This window comes from Leuciscus leuciscus, assembly GCF_965113295.1.
Source record: "Leuciscus leuciscus genome assembly, chromosome: 14".
NCBI lineage: Eukaryota > Metazoa > Chordata > Actinopteri > Cypriniformes > Leuciscidae > Leuciscus > Leuciscus leuciscus.
The window spans coordinates 2,640,907-2,662,537 of NC_138738.1; the positions used below are offsets into that span (position 1 = coordinate 2,640,907).

A 21,631-nucleotide genomic window follows, 5' to 3' on the forward strand; every position below is an offset into this window, starting at 1 on the left:
TATTCGTAATGCAATGGACCGGTCAACGGGACATAAATTAAGCCTTTAAAGAAAAGGGTTATTGGGCTGAACTTACACCACGCTGACAGTGGACTTGCGCTCAGGAGTAGCTCTGGGTTTTTTTTTTTTTTTTTTTTTTGAGCGGCTGCGGACAAATTGTTTCGACGCACGCACAATATTACGTAACACTCTGCGCGTATGTTTTAAAAACATAATTTAACATATAAATAACACTTTTTAAATAGCCCACTCAAAGTGTTTATTACAAATAAATGACTAAATGCTAAAAATGAATAAATGTTAAAGGTATAGCGGAGGATTTTTCCGAATTTTAGAAAAGAACCTCCCCCTCCACTTGCACATGCGCAACACTCTCCCTGCTCCCGAGAGGGAACGCCTATTAAACGCTAGCTAATCATAGCTTACATTAACTTTTACTAGCAGTGATTTTAAATGGATTTCTCCAAATAGCATGCCAAACTTTACCTGTCGAGTAGAAACTTCGCGACTGAGGCATCAGTGGGAAGCCCAACCTGTGCTATTAGCGCACGCCAGCGTGTGAAATATTCTCCTAAAAACACTGGTCTTGTTTCTTTCTTCAGAGGCCTTTCTCTTCTTGTCATACAATTCGTAGACACTTTTTCTCTTGCGACCCTCAGACATTTTGAAAAAACCCGGTGAGAACGGCGAGCTTCAATGAATGGCTGAAACCGTAGCTCACCACACCTATACACCTGAAAGTGCGCATGCGCAGAAAGGACGAGCACGTACGACGGCCTTACGTAAACATATCACCAGAATGATTGACAATTAGGAGGACCAATAGTCTTGATGATCCACCCGGAAAAAGAAAATCCTCCACTATACCTTTAATGAACAAACATTTGCGTTGCATTTACAATTCTGTGAAAACAGGGAGGGCTGCAGCACCCCCAGCACCCCCACTTCCCGTGCCCCTGCCTAACATTACAATTCTGTCATTCATTCATTTAGCAGAATGTGGGCGAATACCTTAAAAATATTTAGTTAATTATTTTACGTATGCCATCTTTTTTGTTTGTTTTTTTGTCTTGTTGTAACTTGTAGTTTTGTAACAGTTGTATCATGCATTTACTCTTACAGAAGCATTTACTGAATAAAATGCTGCCAGTGCAAGTCTGGAGCACAATAGCAATAGTGATGGTTGCAAGAATATGCATAGTTGTCCTATAAAACACCCTGGATAGGGACTTTTTTAAGTACGTCTTTGTCAAAGTGCATGAAATATATCCCATGTAAATCCTTGCGGGACTTCCTCGAGGATCACGGTTGCGGGCCATTGACTTTTACAACACAACATTACCCACCTCTTTCTATTTTTTCAGCCGTTAGTCAAATCTAAGCCCGTGTTCTTCATTTTTAGCTGGGGCGAATGAAAAGTGAATCAAGTGTTGAGAGGAATAACTTTTCATGTGAAAACACTTTGGCTTTTATGGGAGCACTAAACGATTGATAATGCAGAGTGATTTGGGGGCGTTGGGTGCGTGCGACTCTGACAGGGTTAAATAGAGGAGAAAGTGAGCGCGCGGGGCCGACTGCTTTAGCGCACTAGCACAAATCTCCTTTACGACTGCAGCTCTTAAATAGCTGTCAGTCTCTGGTCTTGCATGAGCTAACCTCTCCTGGCCATCTGCTCCGTCTTCTTCACCCTGGTGTGCGGCTGGCAGACTCAAACACACTTTCTTGACACCATTAAGTGGGTCATTGCTGTTTTGCAGTGCCTTTTGAACTCTTTAGCTTTTATGAATATGCGTGTGTGTGTTCGTTTAAGGAAGTTTTACTATAAAAACGCTCTGGTCATGCTCGGAAACTTCAACTTTACTAATTATAACTTTACTAATTATTCGCATGATGGCAAGAGCTTAAAAGAACACGCCGACTTTTTGGGACTTTAGCTTATTCACCGTATCCCCCAGAGTTAGATAAGTCCATACATACCCTTCTCATCTCCGTACGTGCCGTAACTCTGTCTGACACACCCACCGCTAGCCTAGCTTAGCACAGAGACTGGAGGTAAATGGCTCCAGCTAGCATACTGCTCCCAATAAGTGACAAAATAACGCCAACATTTCTATTTACATGTTGTGATTTGTATAGTCACAGCGTGTACATATAACAAGGTGACATGAGACACAGCCATCCTCTAACCGTATACATACTGGGAACTATATTCTCAGAAGGCGAAGCACTGCTACTTGGGCGGAGCTGGAGCCGTTTACCTCCAGTCTTTGTGCTAAGCTAGGCTAGCGGTGGGTGTGTCAGACAGAGTTACGGCACGTACGGAGATGAGAAGGGTATGTATGGACTTATCTAACTCTGGGGGATACGGTGAATAAGCTAAAGTCCCGAAAAGTCGGCGTGTTCCTTTAAGATTCAGTCATTGCTCAGTGAGCGATTGACAGTTAGATTACATGAGGATGTCAAATTAACTTTCTTATTTTATTAATGAAGTATTGTACCGATTTCTGTTATTTTATCTAACAGGAAGGAAGGTTTTAGAGAGATACAAACCAACTAATTAATTAAATCCATCAAAGCTTACTGATGTTTGTGCAGTTGATTTCTCACAGATATTGTCACTTATTGGGAGATGATGTCAGAAATAAACTGGCATTTTACAAAAGTACATTTACATTTACATTTATTCATTTAGCTGACGCTTCTATCCAAAGCGACTTACAATTGCTATATATGTCAGAGGTCACACGCCTCTGGAGCAACTAGGGGTTAAGTGTCTTGCTCAGGGACACATTGGTGTCTCACAGTGGATTCGAACCCGGGTCTCTCACACCAAAGGCATGTGTCTTATCCATTGCGCCACTACCACCCCAAAGTAATGTTTGAAACATTTTGATAAAAGACTGAAAAAATTGATATTCTTGTAAAAATATTTTGTTAATGTAAAGCCACTAATGTTGTAATGCACAGCCTCTTATGACTTACTGCTTAGTTCCTTTATTGAAATACAGTCATTGAAAAAAAAATTAAAACCAACAAACTACAATAATGCATAATAATTAAATCAGCTGTTGCCAATTGGGTGATTAATGTGCTTGACTGAAAATGCACTGTTACAAAGGAAATTAAGTCTATTTTAAGACTGTTAAGTTTTGTGTGTGTGTGTGTGTTTGTCATTTGAATTTTGGAGCACAATATTACCCTGATTTTACTGACAAATTTAATTTTATATATATATATACATACTGGGAACATACCGCAGTGCTTCATTAAAAAAAAAAAAAAAAAAAAAAAGGTCAAGTTTTCAATGCAAAAGTTGATGGCTAAATTACATGAGTTTAATATTTTATCCAATATATTAATATATATATATATGACTACATGTAAATGCATTCCATAGCAGGGATGACTCAAGTGCATCTATGCATAAATCTTACCATCAGCGAGGGCTGAGGAGGCAGAAGCTTCCCACGCAGTCTTCCATAAGGCCGAGCACATTCAATTTAATTTTACTTTAGAGGTTTGCGTCCTTTGCGTATGCATTTTTCATTGGCTATTTACTCTGCTTTTGGTATGGCAGAGCGCTCATGCTTCCCTTGGCTCTTCCATGAACAGCTCTTCATCTCAGACCTTCTGGTTTGTAGATTTTCAAACAGATGTCATCCGATCGAAGATCACCTAGTGGGTTAATCTCACTCCCACCCTGAGATAAGTCTCTTGACCAGAGGTGTCCACTGTGGGAATCATATGGAGAGCTTCCACATCGGCTTATTGTTTGTTCTGTATTTTATGATTGTGCCAATCTAGGCTTGTATGTGTGGAGATGCTACCCGAGGAGAACAATCCGGCCCGGCCTGCCCTACACAAGCCCTGTTTAATCCACACACACACACACACACACACACACACACACACACACACACACACCTCGTGTCGCTCTGCAAATATGAGCAAGAGGTGGAGGATGCTGCGGGTGAAGGGCACGTCTGCTGAACTCTAGTGCTGTACGTGTGATTACTTCCTAGGGCTGAGCGCTTTCCTTCTCATAGAAACACTCGCTGGAGTCGCTGGTCAAGGAGTGAATCACGCTGGGAAATGTTCAGGTCAGATTTCACCGCAGTGCTTCACGTGAAGTCACTGCAATGCACGGATTCTCATGGCTTATTATTTTATATTTGTTACACTAGGAATTTTTTTTTAGGATTAGGGTTACTGTAATGTAATACAGTCACAAAAACATCTTGCCAAGACTCAATGTTGTTGTTTTAAATTAAAACCAGCATACTAATTGAATCAGCTTCTGACAATTGACTAATTAATGTGCTTAATTGTTATGAAAAGAATGTCACAAAAGCAAATGAAGCTTGTTTTTAATACCAATAAGTATTAAAATAATAAATAATTTAACATTTTTATTTATGTTTTGAGGCTAGATAAGACCCTGCCATTTCTCAACACCCTTTTACTCAGTGTTTCATATTTAATTTTACTGTATATGTAGAAATTAAAGGGGTAATTAAACAGATTTTTGCAGATGAGAGCTGTAAATATTCATGACTGTGTAACTGTGTAAGTTTAGCATAATAAAGACTTTATTTTAGACACATGCATACAGTAATTAGTTCATCACTAATTATTATAGCATTTCTTCATGAATACAGCTGTATTTCAGATATAGATGTATTCATAAAGAAATTCTAAATGCTATATATATATATATATATATATACAAATGCTGCATATATTCTCCTGAGAAAAAGACTACTTTAGAGTTTCACAAGAGATCTCAACAATTTGTTCAAACGTTGCTCATTTTTTTACCAAGATACTAAAGTCTGCAAGAGTCAGAAGTCTCAACATGAACTCAAATATTTCTCATCATATTTTTAGAGGCCAAATGATCTCTTGTCTAGTTATGTTTCTTCAGAGCAAAGCAAAATAATATTTCCTCTATGATGAAGGATTGCTACTGCATCTGTAACCGATAGCAAAGAATAATCTATTGCTAAAACTCTGCATGTATTTTTCTCTTTTTTCTCTCACACATGACATTTGTTAGGCTATTTTAGAATAGTTTTCTTAGCGTTTGCTTTGCTGTCCTTTTGAAGCTATTTTAGATCAAATAAATAAATGAATGAATAAGTAAATATTAAATAAAGGTTGCACATATTGAATTCCCAGCCCACTCTTGCAGGATGATATAGTGTGTGTGTGTGTGTGTGTGTCCCCACAACGATGGCAATATCCCAAATCCTGAAATATTTTGGTCCCCATGAGGAAAACAGCTTATAAATCAGACTAAGTGATGCTTTTTGAAAGTTTAGTGTGATGGGTAGGAGAATATACAGTTTGTACAGTATAAAAACCATTAAGTCTTTGGAAAGTCCCCATAAAACATGAAAACACAACGTGTGTGTGTGTGTGTGTGTGTGTGTGTGTGTGTGTGCATGCATGTGTGGGTTATAACTGTGAAGAGCTGGTTCAAGGGCTGCAAACATGCACTTTTTCCCCTTCCATCTACTTCTGGAGCAATATTTGCACTTGGTAGAACACACAGAGAGCACAAACACACTACTATTACACTCCCGAGCAGCCTTTTCCTTATCTCAGGCTTGAAACCTTTAATGTTTTTGAAATGAAGCAGACCACACTTACAAAAAAGTGCAGTACCATGGTATTGAATGGTAATGTTATACTTTATACGATGCCATAAAACACGGTTTTGAAAGCACCCCTGTTCCCTACCGTCATAAATATGTAACCAATCCGGTTAACGTGTGAGGCGGGGCTTTTTTCTATCAGTATTTCTATCTAAGGATGCTGATTGTTAGAAGGCAACTGTCTGACTCTGAGATGGTGAACGGAAATGTGGTTTGTGTAACATCCGCAACACATTATTAGCTGTTTGATATAGTCAAGACAAAGGATAATCATATCGGTTACCGTTATGTGTCGACTTTTATTCAAATTCTGAATGGATTATAGCCTATAAACTTGCAAATACAGCTTACAATCACTAAAAGTTCTCACAAAGTTCTATTATAATCAATAATCTACACTGCACAAATAATCTCTTATTTACATAATGCCTAATGAGAGGATTCGCTAGCATGCAGAACGTGAGTGGATTCTGACTAAATTAAACACGTCTGATTGGTCACTGCATTCAAAAGATCAACAAACATGTCTGTGATTGGCTACATTGCTCACCGCTGCAAAAACATGTGGTAAATAGAAATATTGATGTTCTCCAGAGCGCAAACACAAATATGCACAGGAGTGTTTGCCAAATCCATTTCGTCAATATGATATTATTACAGTATCAGCTGAGGGTGCTCTTGTTTTCCTACCTGTATAATTCACTCTTCCTCTCCTTCTTCTTGAATCAGATTTGGGTTCAAACATATATGGCTGTATAAAACCATAGTGTTTACTACAGTCCGAGTGCATCATGTAATCCGAGCTGCTGTGAGTGAGTGGAGGCGGAGACCAATTTGCATATTCATATATATACTAATGAACCAATGGTGTAGAGTTACATTCAAGCTATTTTAAAGAATGAAGCAATTATTTTCACAGGAAAAAACAAACAAAAAAAAACATTTAAATATGTCATTATCAAAGGGATACAGTTATTGACTGCAGAGGGACTTACTAAAGGTAAAGAACCTTATTTTTTAGAGTTCATGTGAAAATCAAATCATGCACACTTTTTGTTAATGCATCAAGGTTGAGTGCTTTTTTCTTTCGGCTGATGGTGGTAAATAGTTTCCAGTAATATAATTGTGTATGTCTGAAACTTCTCAAGTGTGTTTTCCTTTTATGCGTTCCCAGGAGCCACAGCAAGACTCATAAACCAAGATCTAATGACCTGTTAGTGAATCCGAGGCTGTGCATTAATAAGAGACGTTGCTAGAGCTTGCTCATCCTGTTTGAGTGTAAACACAATAAAATAACATTTGCATTTATATAGTTTTTCACTAGTGGCATTACTAGACTCAGGGAGGGCCGTCGGACAGCTTCATGCTGATTATTACCTGTGGAAAATTAAGATAAGTAAGTAATCCCATGAAAGGAAATGGCTTCTGCATCTCAACTCCCAGTTAACAAGAGAAATGCTATCTTACAGTCAGGTTTTTTAATGCAATGCAAACAGTTTTCAAAGTTATCCTAGAGCAGAGTAGGCGTCCGTGATCTTTTGAAGATCGCTATGAAAGCGTGTGTTTTTTTTTTTTTCTCTGAAAATGGTTGGCAGTTGTTTGTTGTTCTGAATGGCGATACGCAAATACTTTTTTCTTGATATACCAGCAAATCTTCCTCGCGGTAGCTTTGCCTCTGCAGCCCCATTAGGCAAAATAGAGTGCTATAAACAAAACTGAACTTGAAAGAGTGGCCATACACAGAAAACGGCAAACGTATAAGAATACCCTGCGAGTTTTATCCGAGTGTTTGATGTTTGCTTCTGTTCACGCCACGGCTCAGGCCACGAAACGGATGGAAGGTTAGAGAAAGCGAAAAGCTATCAGACTGATACCGATCGGGGTGTTTGGCTTCGGTGAAAGTGGTTAGCTTTAATGATAAAACATTGTCCTTTTCTGTAAGCCCTCATGGGAGGCGGCTTTTGTGACTGAAGACAAACGAGATTTTGACACTTCCTGTTAATTAACCTAATTAGCATAGGCCTATTATGTGTCCGGACAGTATCGTGACAGGCCTCCGTGAGAGACTGCAACCATGACCTTTAGTGGACACCACCAGCTGCCACCAATTACCTGCAGACCGATCGGCCTGAGTAAAAGCGCTGGAGTTGTCCTTGAGCGCCGTTTCTTCACTACATATGCAGTCACCGAGCACTGAAGAGTCTCTTAAAGGAATAATTAGAATAAAAATTTAGATTCTGTCATCTTTTAACTTGCCACACAACTGATATTGCCACTTTTTGACTATGCCGATGTTGTTTATCAAAATGCATCTAAAACTAGCCTTCTACCCCTTAATACAGCATACTGTAGATTTTCTCTTGGATGTTCCTTTAATACTCATCACTGTGTAATGTATGATTCACTTAAATGGCCCTCACTCAATATAAGAAGACACATACATTGGTTGCAACTCATATTTAAATGTGTACATTTTAGCTATCCTCAATATCTACAACAGCTTCTGGTGCCATATTCTTCAATTCATAACCTTAGGCATAATTTTTATTTATTTTTTCACTCCTAAAGTCAAAAAAGCAATAGGAAAGAGAGCATTTATATTTAAGGCTCCTTCAGACTGGAATAACTTACCTTCAAACATACGATATTTAACATCATTTTACATATTTAAAAATAGTTTGTCTTCTTATTTTGAGCTAAATTGTTCTTGTTTCAGATGATGATATACCTGTATATAATTTACAAGTCACTATATTTTTTATCTATGTTATGTTTTTGTTGGCAAGTATTTGTTCACAGCCTCTGTGTGGCTATCAAGTGGTTGTATTCACCTAAATACTTATCTTTTTGATGGTTTTTTTGTTTGTTTTTGTTTTGTTTTTGTTTTTGTTGCTGTTGTTGTTGTTTTTGTTGTAGTGTTTTGATTGTGGTATTGTTTATGTCTTATTATTCTATTGTAATGTGTTTGATTTGTCCCTTGTTCTGTATTGTATTGTAAATTAGGACCCCCTCGAAAACGAGATGGTTCATCTCAAGGGGTTTATCATATTCAATAAACTTATATATATATATATATATATATATATATATATATATATATATATATATATTTACTTACTCACCTTGATGTTTCAGACCTGTGTGCTGAAAATAATGTTACAGTATATAAAGCGTCTTAAAGGGGTCATGACATGAGAAATCAAATTTGCCTTGATCTTTTGACATATAAGATGTCTTTGTACCAGTAAAACATCCTGCAAGTTTCAGAGCTTAAAACGTCCTCCTTATTATAAACAAAGCATTTCTTTAACGGAGTGTCTATTTACACTAACTCCACCCACTAACATCTGATTGGGCCAGACAAAATTGCGTAAGATGCTAGATTGTCAACAATAGCAATACTGTAGCTGTACAGCGTGTGACAGAAAGTTTTGACGCAGTTCGGAAAGGCATTTATTTTCAATAAAAATGAAGAAAATTTTCGAAAAGTGGAAAAAAAGGGTGTTTAACAATAGTGTTTATCGGTTAGGGGTTAGTGTACGGAAGACGTTATTGTCCCAATAACGCGGCATCCATTTAATAATTTTAATAAATATAATAATTTACACTCTATGTTATTATCGCATACTGTTTAATGTACAACACTGAGGTACAAATAGAATCTGCCACTATTTATAAGTATAAATCACTTCTAACTACTATTTACACTTATTGCAAAGAAAATACTGCTATTTTTACATAGCGTGAATATAATTTACCGCTATTTTCACCTAGTGTAGATAGAATCTATTGCTACTTGGACTTAGTGTTAATAGCAGATATTGCTAAGAAAATATGCTATTTTCACTTAGTGTAAATAGCCGTTGCCTTTATTTAATCAAGCTCCAAAAACTGCTTGTTTGGATATTGCGTGATCTGCGGCGTCACACAGGCAAATACATTTGCATATGCCCGCCTCCAGAGCAAGACATCGACGAATAGTTATACATACATGTCCCGATTATCTTGATGGTTCAACAGATTATCTTATCAGATTTTCCCTTGGTGTGAGGTGTGTTAAGAGTGTCCGAACCTGCTCGGAAGAACGTCGGCGCCTCCCCGATCGCGAATCGTAAATATTCAACATGTTTAATATTTACGATCAGAAATCCTGATGTGTGGGGGAAACTCCGAGGACAAATGCGTGCACGTTCTGGAGATTATCACGTGAAACAAAACAATATCCAATCAGAAAGCGAAATGATGGAAGACACAGTCATTCTCACACACACACACTTGCTGGAAGCTGAGTGTTAAGGGTTCAGTGAGGTTCTATAGAGGGATTAAATAACTTTTTCCAAAGAGACAATAAATCCAATAAAGAATAAAGAAAGACAATAAAGAATGAATATATTTCTGTATAAAAGGTTATATATAATGGTGGGTACAATGTTTTTTTTTTCACGTCAATTTTCTCAAACACTATCGCAATTTCTTCCTGCATATCATCCGCCATGCTTATTCTGAAGTCTCGTGAGATTTTGCGAGATTTCCTGTGTTCACAGTCGAGACTCTGGTTGAAAATCTGTTCGTGTGTGCCGTCTCTGTCACATCATGGCACACCACACACTATAGGAGCAAAACGGTTAAATCTAGGATTTTTTGTCCTCATGTTTGTGGTCTATCACATTTTGAAAATCTTATAAGATGTAAAAAATCTTTTGGTGTGTACCCAGCATAACAGCTGCCATTTGAGTGTCGTGTCAAAAGCCATTATAATGACTGACGCTGTCTACACTGGACGAGCGTTCACTTTCTGACGTACTGGACCATTTTAATTTTAAGTCATTATTGACTGATGATGTTCCATGAAACTCTGACATCTTATTTCCGTCCACATTCAGATTTTTGCAGGGAATACCAACCAGATTTCAGTCTGTTCCTTGCACACAGGTATCACATCCCTTCAGAAGACTTTAATGTCCCTTTTGTAGCTTGACAGACATGGTCACTATAAGCAATTGTTGTATATAAAAGAGCTTTGTAGAGATTCCTGCAAAATTCTCCTTTTGTGTTCCACCGAAAAGAAAGAATCGTACAGGTTTGGAATGACATGAGGCTGAACACTCCTCCTTTAAACTCTGTGTGCCTTATCTTCTCCCCGTCTTCGTTTTCCGGGCTTTTCGTGCGAGAAGATTGCATTTCCCCCTCAGGAATAAGGTCCATTAAGTTTTATAGGCTGCAGGCTTTGCTTTAGTTAAAACGTGTGACTAAATGTAAATATGTGCTTTGTATCGGGAGCCAGGAGGCTGTTGAGATGCACACAATTGGCTCAGGAAATGCATTGAATAAATTTACTTAAAGAACAGCTAAATGCTCTGGAAACGCTTACAACTTGATGGAAATGAGGTCTATGAAAATATTGTTTTACTTGATGAAACAACAATCTAACATAAAGCAATTGTTGTGTTGAATACAGGGACGTCAGTGATGAAGGTTATGGCCTCGGACGCGGATGACCCGACCTATGGAAGCAGCGCTCGGATCGTTTACAGCGTCCTGGACGGAGAGAGATTCTTTACTGTTGACCGACAAACCGGTAAGCACATCAATTTGTTCTCTACATAATCATTTCTTATGAATAGGAGCATTTATAATCATGTCGAAAGCCTTTTGCATGTTATCCACAAATTGGATACTACTTTTAATTGGCGTATTTGCATGCAAACATCACGATGTCAAGTTTTGCACGATGACAAACAAATAATGACAATTATTTTATTTTTTTTGTCATTATATTGAATTGGCCAAATATTTTAAGCCATCAGATTCTAGTAGAAATAGTTTTCTGGTGCTTGTTTCTTTTTTAAAGACTGCAATATAATTTAGTGTAGCTTATTTTCCCAGGTGTTTGCAAGCGCACCAGACCTCAGCACTGAGGTTTACCAAAAAGAGTTCCTAGAAATGAAGCAAATTTTCTGTTGAGTGAAATTTTGTTTTTAGTAGAAATATAGAGTGCAACAGGGTTCAGGAAGAAGAAAAACACATAGAGAATAAGATTTTTAACATTGATTTATTGAATGATGTCATCAATTAATAAATTAATTTCTTATTTATTTAAAAAAATGAAATAGATATATTCCTGTTGAAAAATCCTCAAGTTAGATCTAACTCTTTATTGAAGTATGAAGAAGCATAAAAATATATCATATACTAGGCTACTGTTCAAAAGTTTGGGGTCTCTTATGCTTACAAAGGCACTAAAATAAAATTATTTCTATTGTATTACTGTAAAAATGTAATTTATTCCTGTGATCAAAGCTGAATTTTCAGCATCATTACTCCAGTCTTCAGTGTCACATGATCCTTCAGAAATCATTCTAATATGATGATTTGATGCTCAAGAAACATTTCTGATTATTATCAATGTTGAAAACGGTTATGTTATATTTGCAATATAAATCTTCCCTTTTTTAACATTATAAATGTCTTTACTAACACTTCCTTTCTGAGTGACCCGAAACTTTTGAAAAGTTGTGACTTTTTATGGCCCGATACAAACTATAACCGAAAAAGTTGTAACAGTAAGTATTTTTTACAATTTAAAATAACGGTTTTCTATTTTAATATATTTTTTATCATATTTTTAATCTTTATTGCCCTTTTGATCCGTTTAATTGATCCTTGCTGAATAATTAATAATTATAAATAACTTTTTAAAAAATCATATTGACCCCATGCAAGCCTCTGAACGGCATCGTGTTTTACACCTTTTCATTTATTATAAATGAGTGTGTTTTTGAATGCTGTGAAAAATATTTTCAGTTTCCTCGCATGAAATAATTATAAAGAGTGTGTTTTTCTGCTGGCGTGAGGTTTTAGTGGAGCTATCCGCAGCGGTGTAAGTAAACATGAACTGGCCGTCATCACTGGAATCTCCCGGGAATATCTCAGCGTGTGTTTCCCGCGTTCATCCCCGGGGAACTAGCACTAAACTTTTAATGATTTCTTTTTCGGGCCGGCGGGCACGAGACCTCAGAGCACCGGATGATAAATGGCTTGGCTTGTGCCACGTTAACCGCTGGACTTTTTGCACGCTCCTTCCTTCTGATCTGAGGACAGTTAGATGAGCTGGAAGAAGATGAGCTGCGTGTTTTGACCTCGTTTCTTTCTCTGAACCTCCAGAAAACCAGCGTTATAATCCCTGGACGGGGCATTTAGTCTTTGACACGCGATGTATAAAAAGGCTATTTGAGGAGTTTGATATTAATATCAATTTATTAGATCCGGTGTTTTTGAACTACGGTTTCTCATCTCATGTTCTCCAAATGTTCGAGCCGTTTGATGATATTCTCATTTGCTTCTGCAATTTTCTCAAATGAGAGGAGCTTTTCAACCTCTTGCTGCCCTGAAATTACCAGAATATGGAAAAGATCCCTATGCTGAGGATTTACTTTGTGCAATTTTCTCTCAGAAATTGCTAGTAAATTGCACAAATAATTACAAAGAAATGGCGAGTCACACATTAAATAAATGTGAAATTTTGAAGTGGAGAGACTGAAAAAGTAAAACATATTTCGATAATCTTTGCTTCATTTACAAGTTTGAAACTCCAGAGGGAGATTGTATTGCTCTTTCAAAGCTCATTAAGTTTCCAATAATATTTTTTACATGTCTTTCCAGAAAAATACACATGATTGAGACCATCGTTGAGAGAAACTAAGAATATAGAGCTATAAAATGAATCTGGATAGCAGATTTGGTCATGGAAGAATTTGATGAGAAATGTGCCAGATCTCTGACTTGGATTGCAGACTTCATTCTGAGCGTTGTTGGCATCTAGAAGAGAAACAAGAGAGATTACTGTGGTCTTTTTACCAGGAAAAAACATCTGAGAAGCAGAAGACTTAAGCAAAATTCTCCATTTGCTTTCAGTGAAACAGTTTGAGATATTAAGGTGATCTCATTTGTGTTCATCCTGCCCAATGCCTGACCCTAATCTAGCCAGAACTCCATGTTTCCTTCAAAAGTCTTTCAGGTGGAGTGCTTTGCATTGGCTCATCTTCAGACTGTACTTGTAATGGATCTGACCTCAGGTCAGCAGCTTTATGTGGTTGAAGAGAGAAAGAGAGAATTGTGCTCTGGACTCTTAAAAGCAGCACACGTATCTTTAGCAGCGAGCTCTTTGCACAGATGTACTCTTCCTCACAAACATTGCCGATGGCTAGCGGTTCCTCACTGGGAATGCAGAGTTCCTCAGCGGTGTGACAGAGAGAGAGAGAGAGAGAGAGAGAGAGAGAGAAGAAGAAGAAGAAGAAGAAGAAGAAGAAGAAATGCAGATAGAAACAAAGCAAATAAACTTTTCTTTTCGTTGTTGACTACAGAAACACAGCACCTTTATAGAATGTGTTGTTTGGAGCATGAAAACATGTCTGGGTCATTTTTTAACCCTCAATATTTTTTTTGCCATTTTTTTCCCATTGTGACATATTCTAGAAAATTCAAGCACACTTTCTCTCAAATGCAAATATATGTATGTATCTATGTATGTATGAATTTTTTAGGACCAATATCTCAAAAGGTAAAAATGATTTTTTCTTTTTAATATATATATATTTTTTGTGTTGCATTCTGACATTATTTTCATCACATAATATATCATTATATTTATATATATATTCAATGCAATATAAACTATAATATAAAAATGTATATTAAATTATATTACATTACATTATATTAAAATGTTAGTTTATGTTTTTGAATTTTTGTTATGAACATTTGTATAATTAAATACATAATAAATTGTATAATTAATAAAAAAAATATATATATATATTCCCTTTTTTGGAGATATTGGTCCTATTTTTTTGCATTGTTTTTTAATGCATAATATATCATAATAATATAATATGAAAATAATATTTTTTTTTATTATATTATATTATATTATATTATGATTTTAGTATACGTTTTAGTATGTTTGTTATGTGCTTTTTTAAACAAAAATTTTGAAACTATTCCTGTTTTTACTTTTGGTCCTGCATTGTTTTTTAATGCATAATATACAATAATATAATGTGAAAATTATTATATTATATTATATTATATTATATTATATTATATTATATTATATTATATTATATATATATATTTTTTTTTTACTATATTATTTTGTATTATATTATTTTATATAATATTATTTATTTTTTATTATACTATATTATATTATATATATTTTTTTTATTATATTATATTATAGGACATCCAAAACCAGGATGTTTTAAAAGCCGTAAGACATTCAAAGTCTGTAAACCTCTAGCTTTTCTCCTGCCGTAGGAACACTGGTCCTGGAATCAAGATATTTTGGGAGTGAAATAAAGACAATGTCACTGTGTTACTCTGAAGGACTGCAATTATCCTTTGTTGCCATGGCATTGGTTCGACTCAGGCATGGAAATTATGAGAATGGTAAAGGACACACGCCAGCCTGACACCCCTGCTGCGTTGGTCCGTTTCAGATCGAAGAAAAATCAAAATCCGCCTTTTTTCCCCCAAGAATGGTGGCAAAAGATAAGCACAACCTGTTGCGTATAACCTTTCCTCGCTCTCTCTTCTGTCCTGATGTCACAGGAGCTCGACTGGATGCAGAGAATTTGACACGAAATATGACAAGCCACTAAAAATCACTGTCACTCAAACCACAGGATACGGTTTACAGTAAAGATGAGTGAAAGATTTCATCAGCCAGGATCTTACATCTACATTAAAGACCCGCTGAAATCACCATCAAAGCTTTGTGATGTTTAATCTATGTAGATAAGAGTAGCTTGTTCTATCTGCACTAATCTATGATTATTTCTACTTAGAACCACCGGTTAGAAATGCAGTCCAATGAACATTGCGTAATGATTTTTTTAATAAAATATTTTGGTTGATTATTATTATATATATAAAATAAAATAAAAAAATCGAATCTGTGTGAACACTTCATATTGTCAGACAGTTGCCTCTTTATTTGCATCTCATATTGCTAAAAAATATTTTAGTATAATTTACTATCATTTATTTGTATTGGCTTTTTATATTTTCAGTTTTCTTTTTAATTTTATATCACCAGATCCACACATCCCTTCTGGTGATCTCGAAGCGCGCTCCGGTGCTTCTTCGGTTCACGAGGGGGATGATGTTTCTCTTGGGTCTTCGGACCGCGAGCAGCCCGCCTCTGAGCATTCCTCTCGCGAAAAAAGATCTGTCAAGGAATTGCTCGAGGTGGTTACTCGCGCGGTGGCCAGGTTACAGCTTGACTGGCCACGCGAACAAGAGACCCCCAAACAATCTAAGCTAGAGGATAGGTTTCTGTCCGGTGGCAGGGGGGAGAGAACACAACATCAGTCTCTCCCCTTTTTCGAGGACCTCCATGACGAACTATCTAAGTCATGGAGTAAACCATATACTTCCCGTGTCTTTGTACCCTCGACGTCGACTTTTTCGACTATCGTGGGTGCGTAGTCACGGGGGTATACGGAGATGCCACAGGTTGAAGAGACGCTCGCGGGCTATCTCTCGCCTGGCGCGGCATCTTCGTTAAAGAGACCTACCCTCCCTTCGAAGCCATGTAGAACAACATCAGCGCTCGTAGGGAAAGCTTATCAAGCTGCAGGTCAGGCTGGTGCTGCGCTGCACACTATGGCAGTGTTACAGGCATACCAGGCTGACCTGTTGAAGGACTTGAGTGGAGGCACCACCATCGATGAGGAAGCGTTTTCTGAACTGTGCCGAGCCACAGATCTGTCTCTTCGTGCGACCAAGCAAACGGCCCGTGCCATCGGCCGTTCTATGTCCGCTTTAGTCAGCACGGAGAGGCACCTGTTGCTCAATCTCACTGGCATCAGAGACAAAGATCGTGTTTTTTTATTGGACTCACCAGTTTCACCATCAGGCCTGTTTGGCGATGCCGTTAACACCGTAGTTAACAGGTTTAAGGACGTGAAAAAACACGAAGAGGCGTATGTTCAGTTCCTTCCTCGCCGCACTCAAGGGGAGAGGCCGCCGGCCACCCAGCCCTGCCCCAGTCCTTCAAAAGCCAGGGAGGTGAAAAAGCAGAGTGTGGCGAGTCGTGCTCCCCCTCAGAGAGACTGGGGACAGGCTCGCCGCACTCAGCAGCCTCCCAGACCAGACCTCAGGACCATTATTAATAAGAAAAAGAAGTCCTGATGGTCTGGCGCCCAATCTGGTGGGGGTAGCCCCCCCGGGATGGGGCGCTTTCAAGATATTTTCGCCCCTTCCCGTTACCCTCACAAAACCTCTCCATCCCCGCCACCTCTCGTGCTTCGGGGGGCAGCGGTTTCCAGCGAAATGTTAGATGTTCCGTTGTTTCCTGCCGTCATTCAGGACACGGAACATCTAACATCCCCTCAAGAGGAAGTATTAAAATTAATACCACTTTCAGAAAGTCTGGCAGCGTGGAAACTTCTGCCAGGCATTTCTGCGTGGGTATTAAGCACAGTACAGATAGGATACAGAATCCAATTTATTCGTCATCCTCCGCGTTTCAACGGCGTGGTTTTCACTTTCGTGAAACCGGAGCTGATGCACGTACTGTCACAAGAGCTTCAAACTCTTCTGAGCAAAGAGGCCATAGAACATGTTCCTCTTCCAGAGAGGGAGTCGGGTTATTGCAGCAGATACTTCCTGGTTCCCAAGAAGGATGGGGGGTTGCGTCCAATCTTAGATCTTCGAGGCTTAAACCGTTCAGTCAAAGCGCTCAAGTTCAAGATGTTAACCGTCAAGACGGTCGTGACGCAAATTCAACATCACGATTGGTTCGTCACGATCGATCTGAAGGACGCGTATTTTCACATAGAAATATTGCCACAACACAGGAAATTCCTGAGGTTCGCTTTCGGGGGGGAAGCGTACCAATTTCGGGTTCTTCCATTCGGCCTAGCCTTGTCACCCCGCACATACACAAAATGCATGGATGCAGCACTGGCTCCATTACGACTCCAGGGCATTCGCATTTTGAATTACATCGACGATTGGTTAATACTAGCACAATCGCGAGAGATGGCGCTCCAACACAGAGACATCGTGTTAGCTCATCTAGTTTCTCTAGGGTTGAGACTCAACACCAAGAAAAGTGTTCTTTCTCCTGCCCAGAGAACGACTTATCTCGGGATCGTTTGGGATTCGATCACAATGCGGGCACAACTGTCTCCCTCGCGAATCGAGACCATTCGGCAGACCATGAGCAATGTCAGGTTAGGCCAAGAACGCACTGTTCGTCAGTACCAAAAAATGTTAGGTTTCATGGCGTCAGCATCCACGGTGATTCCTCTGGGGCTGTTGCACATGAGACCGTTTCAGTTGTGGCTAAAAGCCAGAGGATTTCATCCAAGAGCCAATCCTCAAAGGCAAATAAAAGTGACGCGCCGCGGGCTACGTACACTATCTCTGTGGCTCAGACCCCGGTTTCTCGCCTTGGGTCCCACTCTAGGGGCGCCGTGTCGTCGCAAACTGCTAACGACGGATGCCTCCCTGATGGGCTGGGGAGCGGTCTTAGATGGCCGTCCAGCTCAAGGGGAATGGGAGGGCCATCAGCTCGATTGGCATATCGATTGCCTCGAGCTGATTGCCGTATTTCTGGCTCTGAAATATTTTCTCCATCAATTGAGGGGCTGTCATGTCCTAGTGCGGGTGGACAACACAGCAGCAGTCTCTTATGTAAATCACCAGGGAGGTCTGCGCTCACGCAATCTGAACAGAATAGCGAGGCAGATTTTTCTCTGGGCCCAGGACAAGTTCCTGTCACTCAGGGCAGTATACATTCCAGGGCATCTGAATGTGGGAGCAGATTTACTGTCCAGACAGACACTACCGACGGGGGAATGGAGACTCCACCCGGAAGTAGTGAAACAGATTTGGACCAAATTTTACATAGCGGAGGTGGACCTCTTCGCCTCACAACAGACAGCGCAATGTCCCCTCTACTTCTCTCTGAGTCACCCAGCTCCACTGGGTCTGGATGCGATGGCGCACACATGGCCCAAGATGCGCCTGTATGCGTTTCCTCCAGTTTCTCTGCTCCCGGGAGTTCTAGCCAGAGTTCGCCAACAAGGGTCTTGCCTCTTGCTGATAGCGCCGCGTTGGCCGAACAGAGTGTGGTTCTCGGAGATAATATCTCTCCTCGACGGCTCGCCGTGGGCGATTCCGGAGAGGAGGGACCTTCTGTCTCAGGCAGAGGGCACGATATTCCATCCCAGGCCCGACCTGTGGAATCTTCACGTTTGGCCCCTGATGGGAACCAATTGAGAGATTTTGCATCCACATCCTGATTACCTGCCTAAGGTTCCATTTTTCGGCTGTACATCCGGTCATTCTAGAAGCCTTCTGTCCTCCACCGTTCACAACGCCGGAGCAGGAGAAATCTCATAGACTGTGTCCAGTCCATGCTCTTCAGGCTTACATCCACCGCACTAGCCAGTGGCGTAAGTCAGAGCAACTCTTCGTCTGTTATGGTGGTAGTAACAGAGGAGCAGCTGCCACCAAGCAGACCATGTCTCATTGGGTCAGGGATGCTATTGCTCTTGCCTATGAGGCGCGCGGTCAGGCTTCGCCTACAGGTCTTAGGGCTCACTCCACCAGGGGGGTCGCCTCTTCTAGTGCTTTGGCAAGGGGTGCCCCCCTACAACAGGTTTGTGATGCGGCAGGTTGGTCCTCTCCGCACACATTCATAAGATTTTATAGTCTGGATGTTCATGCCACTCCGGGCTCTCATGTCCTTGAGTCAACATCACAAGCTGATGTCTGAGGCCTTCTTGCGTTCTTGTGAGCACATGCACAACCGTGGGGGTCCAGACATGTTCAAGCACGGCGGCGTGGGTATTCTCGTTCCCAATGCGCTGAGCAGCGCAGCATCGATTGTAGCTTTCGAAAGGGAACGATCCCGGTTACTTAACTGTAACCTTGTTCCCTGAGAAAGCGGAACGAGATGCTGCGCTACTTTGCCGTGCTGAAGATGTCCCAGGACTGCTCTTCAGACAAAATATCCTGACGATGCACCTGTGGCTCATCTATTTATAGCCTCGTGTTGCGGGAGTGCGCCGATGACGTCATCGACCGAGGCTATATTACCTCCGGGTCAATTCTATCGACGTGTTACACACAATATTCACAGCTGGTCACAACTAAAGACGTTCCCAATGCGCTGAGCAGCGCAGCATCTCGTTCCGCTTTCTCAGGGAACAAGGTTACAGTTAAGTAACCGGGATCGTTATCATAATTCATGCATGAAAGGGTTAAATAATGTCAATATTTTGTGTTTTTTTTTTTTTTTTTTGATGAACATTAATCACTGGTTAAAGGTGTAGTAAGTGATTTCTGAGAAACGCTGTCGATATTTGAAATCGTCAAACAGCACGTTCAATTAAATAACATTTTCTTTAAACTGAAGATAATACTGAAAGCAAAAGAAGAGGAACTAGTGGCTTTAAGCACGTAATGTTGCTCGTGTGACCTTTTCAACACCCATTTACCCAGCCTCTCTCTCTCTCTCTCTCTCTCTCTCTCTCTCTCTCTCTCTCTCTCTCTCTCTCTCTCTCTCTCTCTCTCTCTCTCTCTCTCTCTCTCTCTCTCCTTCTTTCCTCTGGCTTCAGGAGTGATCCGGACAGCCGTGGCGGATCTCGATCGGGAGACGCAGGACCGTTATGAGCTGGTTGTCAAGGCAACGGATATGGCGGGCCAAATGGGTGGTCTCTCTGGTTCTACCACTGTGACCATAGTGATCACGGATGTTAATGACAACCCTCCACGCTTCCCTCAAAGTGAGTGTGTGTGTGTGATGTCAGTCAGCCGCATGCCGTCAGCGCTGTCCTTAGAGTCGAGTTTATGTCTCTCAGCGCTGTCCTCCAGCACATTTTATGATGGCTCTTAGGAAAATGGCCTTGGAATTTTAAAGTTGTGATTTCCAGGCCTACAAAAAAGATATACTCCTTGTTTCTAGTCTAGTCCCAGACTAAATGCATGTTTGAGCTGTTTTAACTCAATGCAACTTCCACTGATATCTTAGTGCCATTGTTTTGTCTCCAGATGCACATCAGTAATGTTTTTTTTCTAAGGCACGTTTATAAAAGCTACTTAAATGTCCTAATTGAACTAGGGTCTAGTCTTGGTTTAATCTAAGCCCTGTCTGTGAAACCAGGCCATAAAGTTAAAAACAAAAAAAAGTAAAACTTTACAATAAAGTCTCAAGTGTTAACATTAGTTAATGCATTGGCTAACATAAACTAACAATGAGCAATATATTTTTAAAGCTTTAATTAAGCTTTGTAAAAAATAAAAATAAAAGTTTTTATTTAGTAAAAAAAATGTATTGTTCATTTTAGTTCACAGTACTTTAACTAATGCATAAACTAGCTTTTTATTTTAAAAATGCATTATGGAATGTTGAAACATTGACTAAGATTTTTCTTATTTCATCTTGAAACATTTTAGTGAATCTGTCTATCTATCTATCTATCTATCTATCTATCTATCTATCTATCTATCTATCTATCTATCTATCTATCTATCTATCTATCTATCTATCTATCTATCTATCTATCTATCTATCTATCTATCTATCTATCTATCTATTCTCTGTGGTTTGTTGTTCCTGTAAATCGCTTTGAGAATGCAACCTTTAAAGGCGCTATATACAATTATTATTATTAAATGATGTGCGAGTATTGTTTATTGTAGTTCATTCATGTTAAATTATGTAGTTATCTAATGTTAACAAGTAAAACCTTATTGTAAAGTGCTACCATATAAACTTTTATGATTATGAATAATCAATCAGACTTCGCACGAGTGGCAGTTTCTCCATAAAACTGTTGCACACATTATGTGGAGAAAAATATACAGAAATGGAGAGGCAACCTTTAGGAAATTCTTGTTAACTGTTTTCTGGGCCCTGGAGGTGGTCTTACATGCTCTGACATTTGTGTTTTTTT

The 21,631-nt window shown here is 39.3% G+C and overlaps 1 protein-coding gene across 2 annotated transcripts in view; it reads left to right on the forward strand.

The window, feature by feature from the left end:
• The window catches only part of cdh22 (cadherin 22), a 206,670-nt gene that overhangs the window by 117,284 nt on the left and 67,755 nt on the right, over nucleotides 1-21,631 (forward strand). For both annotated transcript variants that reach the window (XM_082136387.1, XM_082136388.1), the window contains 2 exons: nucleotides 11,116-11,235; nucleotides 20,294-20,461. In XM_082136387.1, the coding sequence (XP_081992513.1) occupies nucleotides 11,116-11,235; nucleotides 20,294-20,461 (288 nt within the window). The remainder of the gene's footprint in view (nucleotides 1-11,115; nucleotides 11,236-20,293; nucleotides 20,462-21,631) is intronic.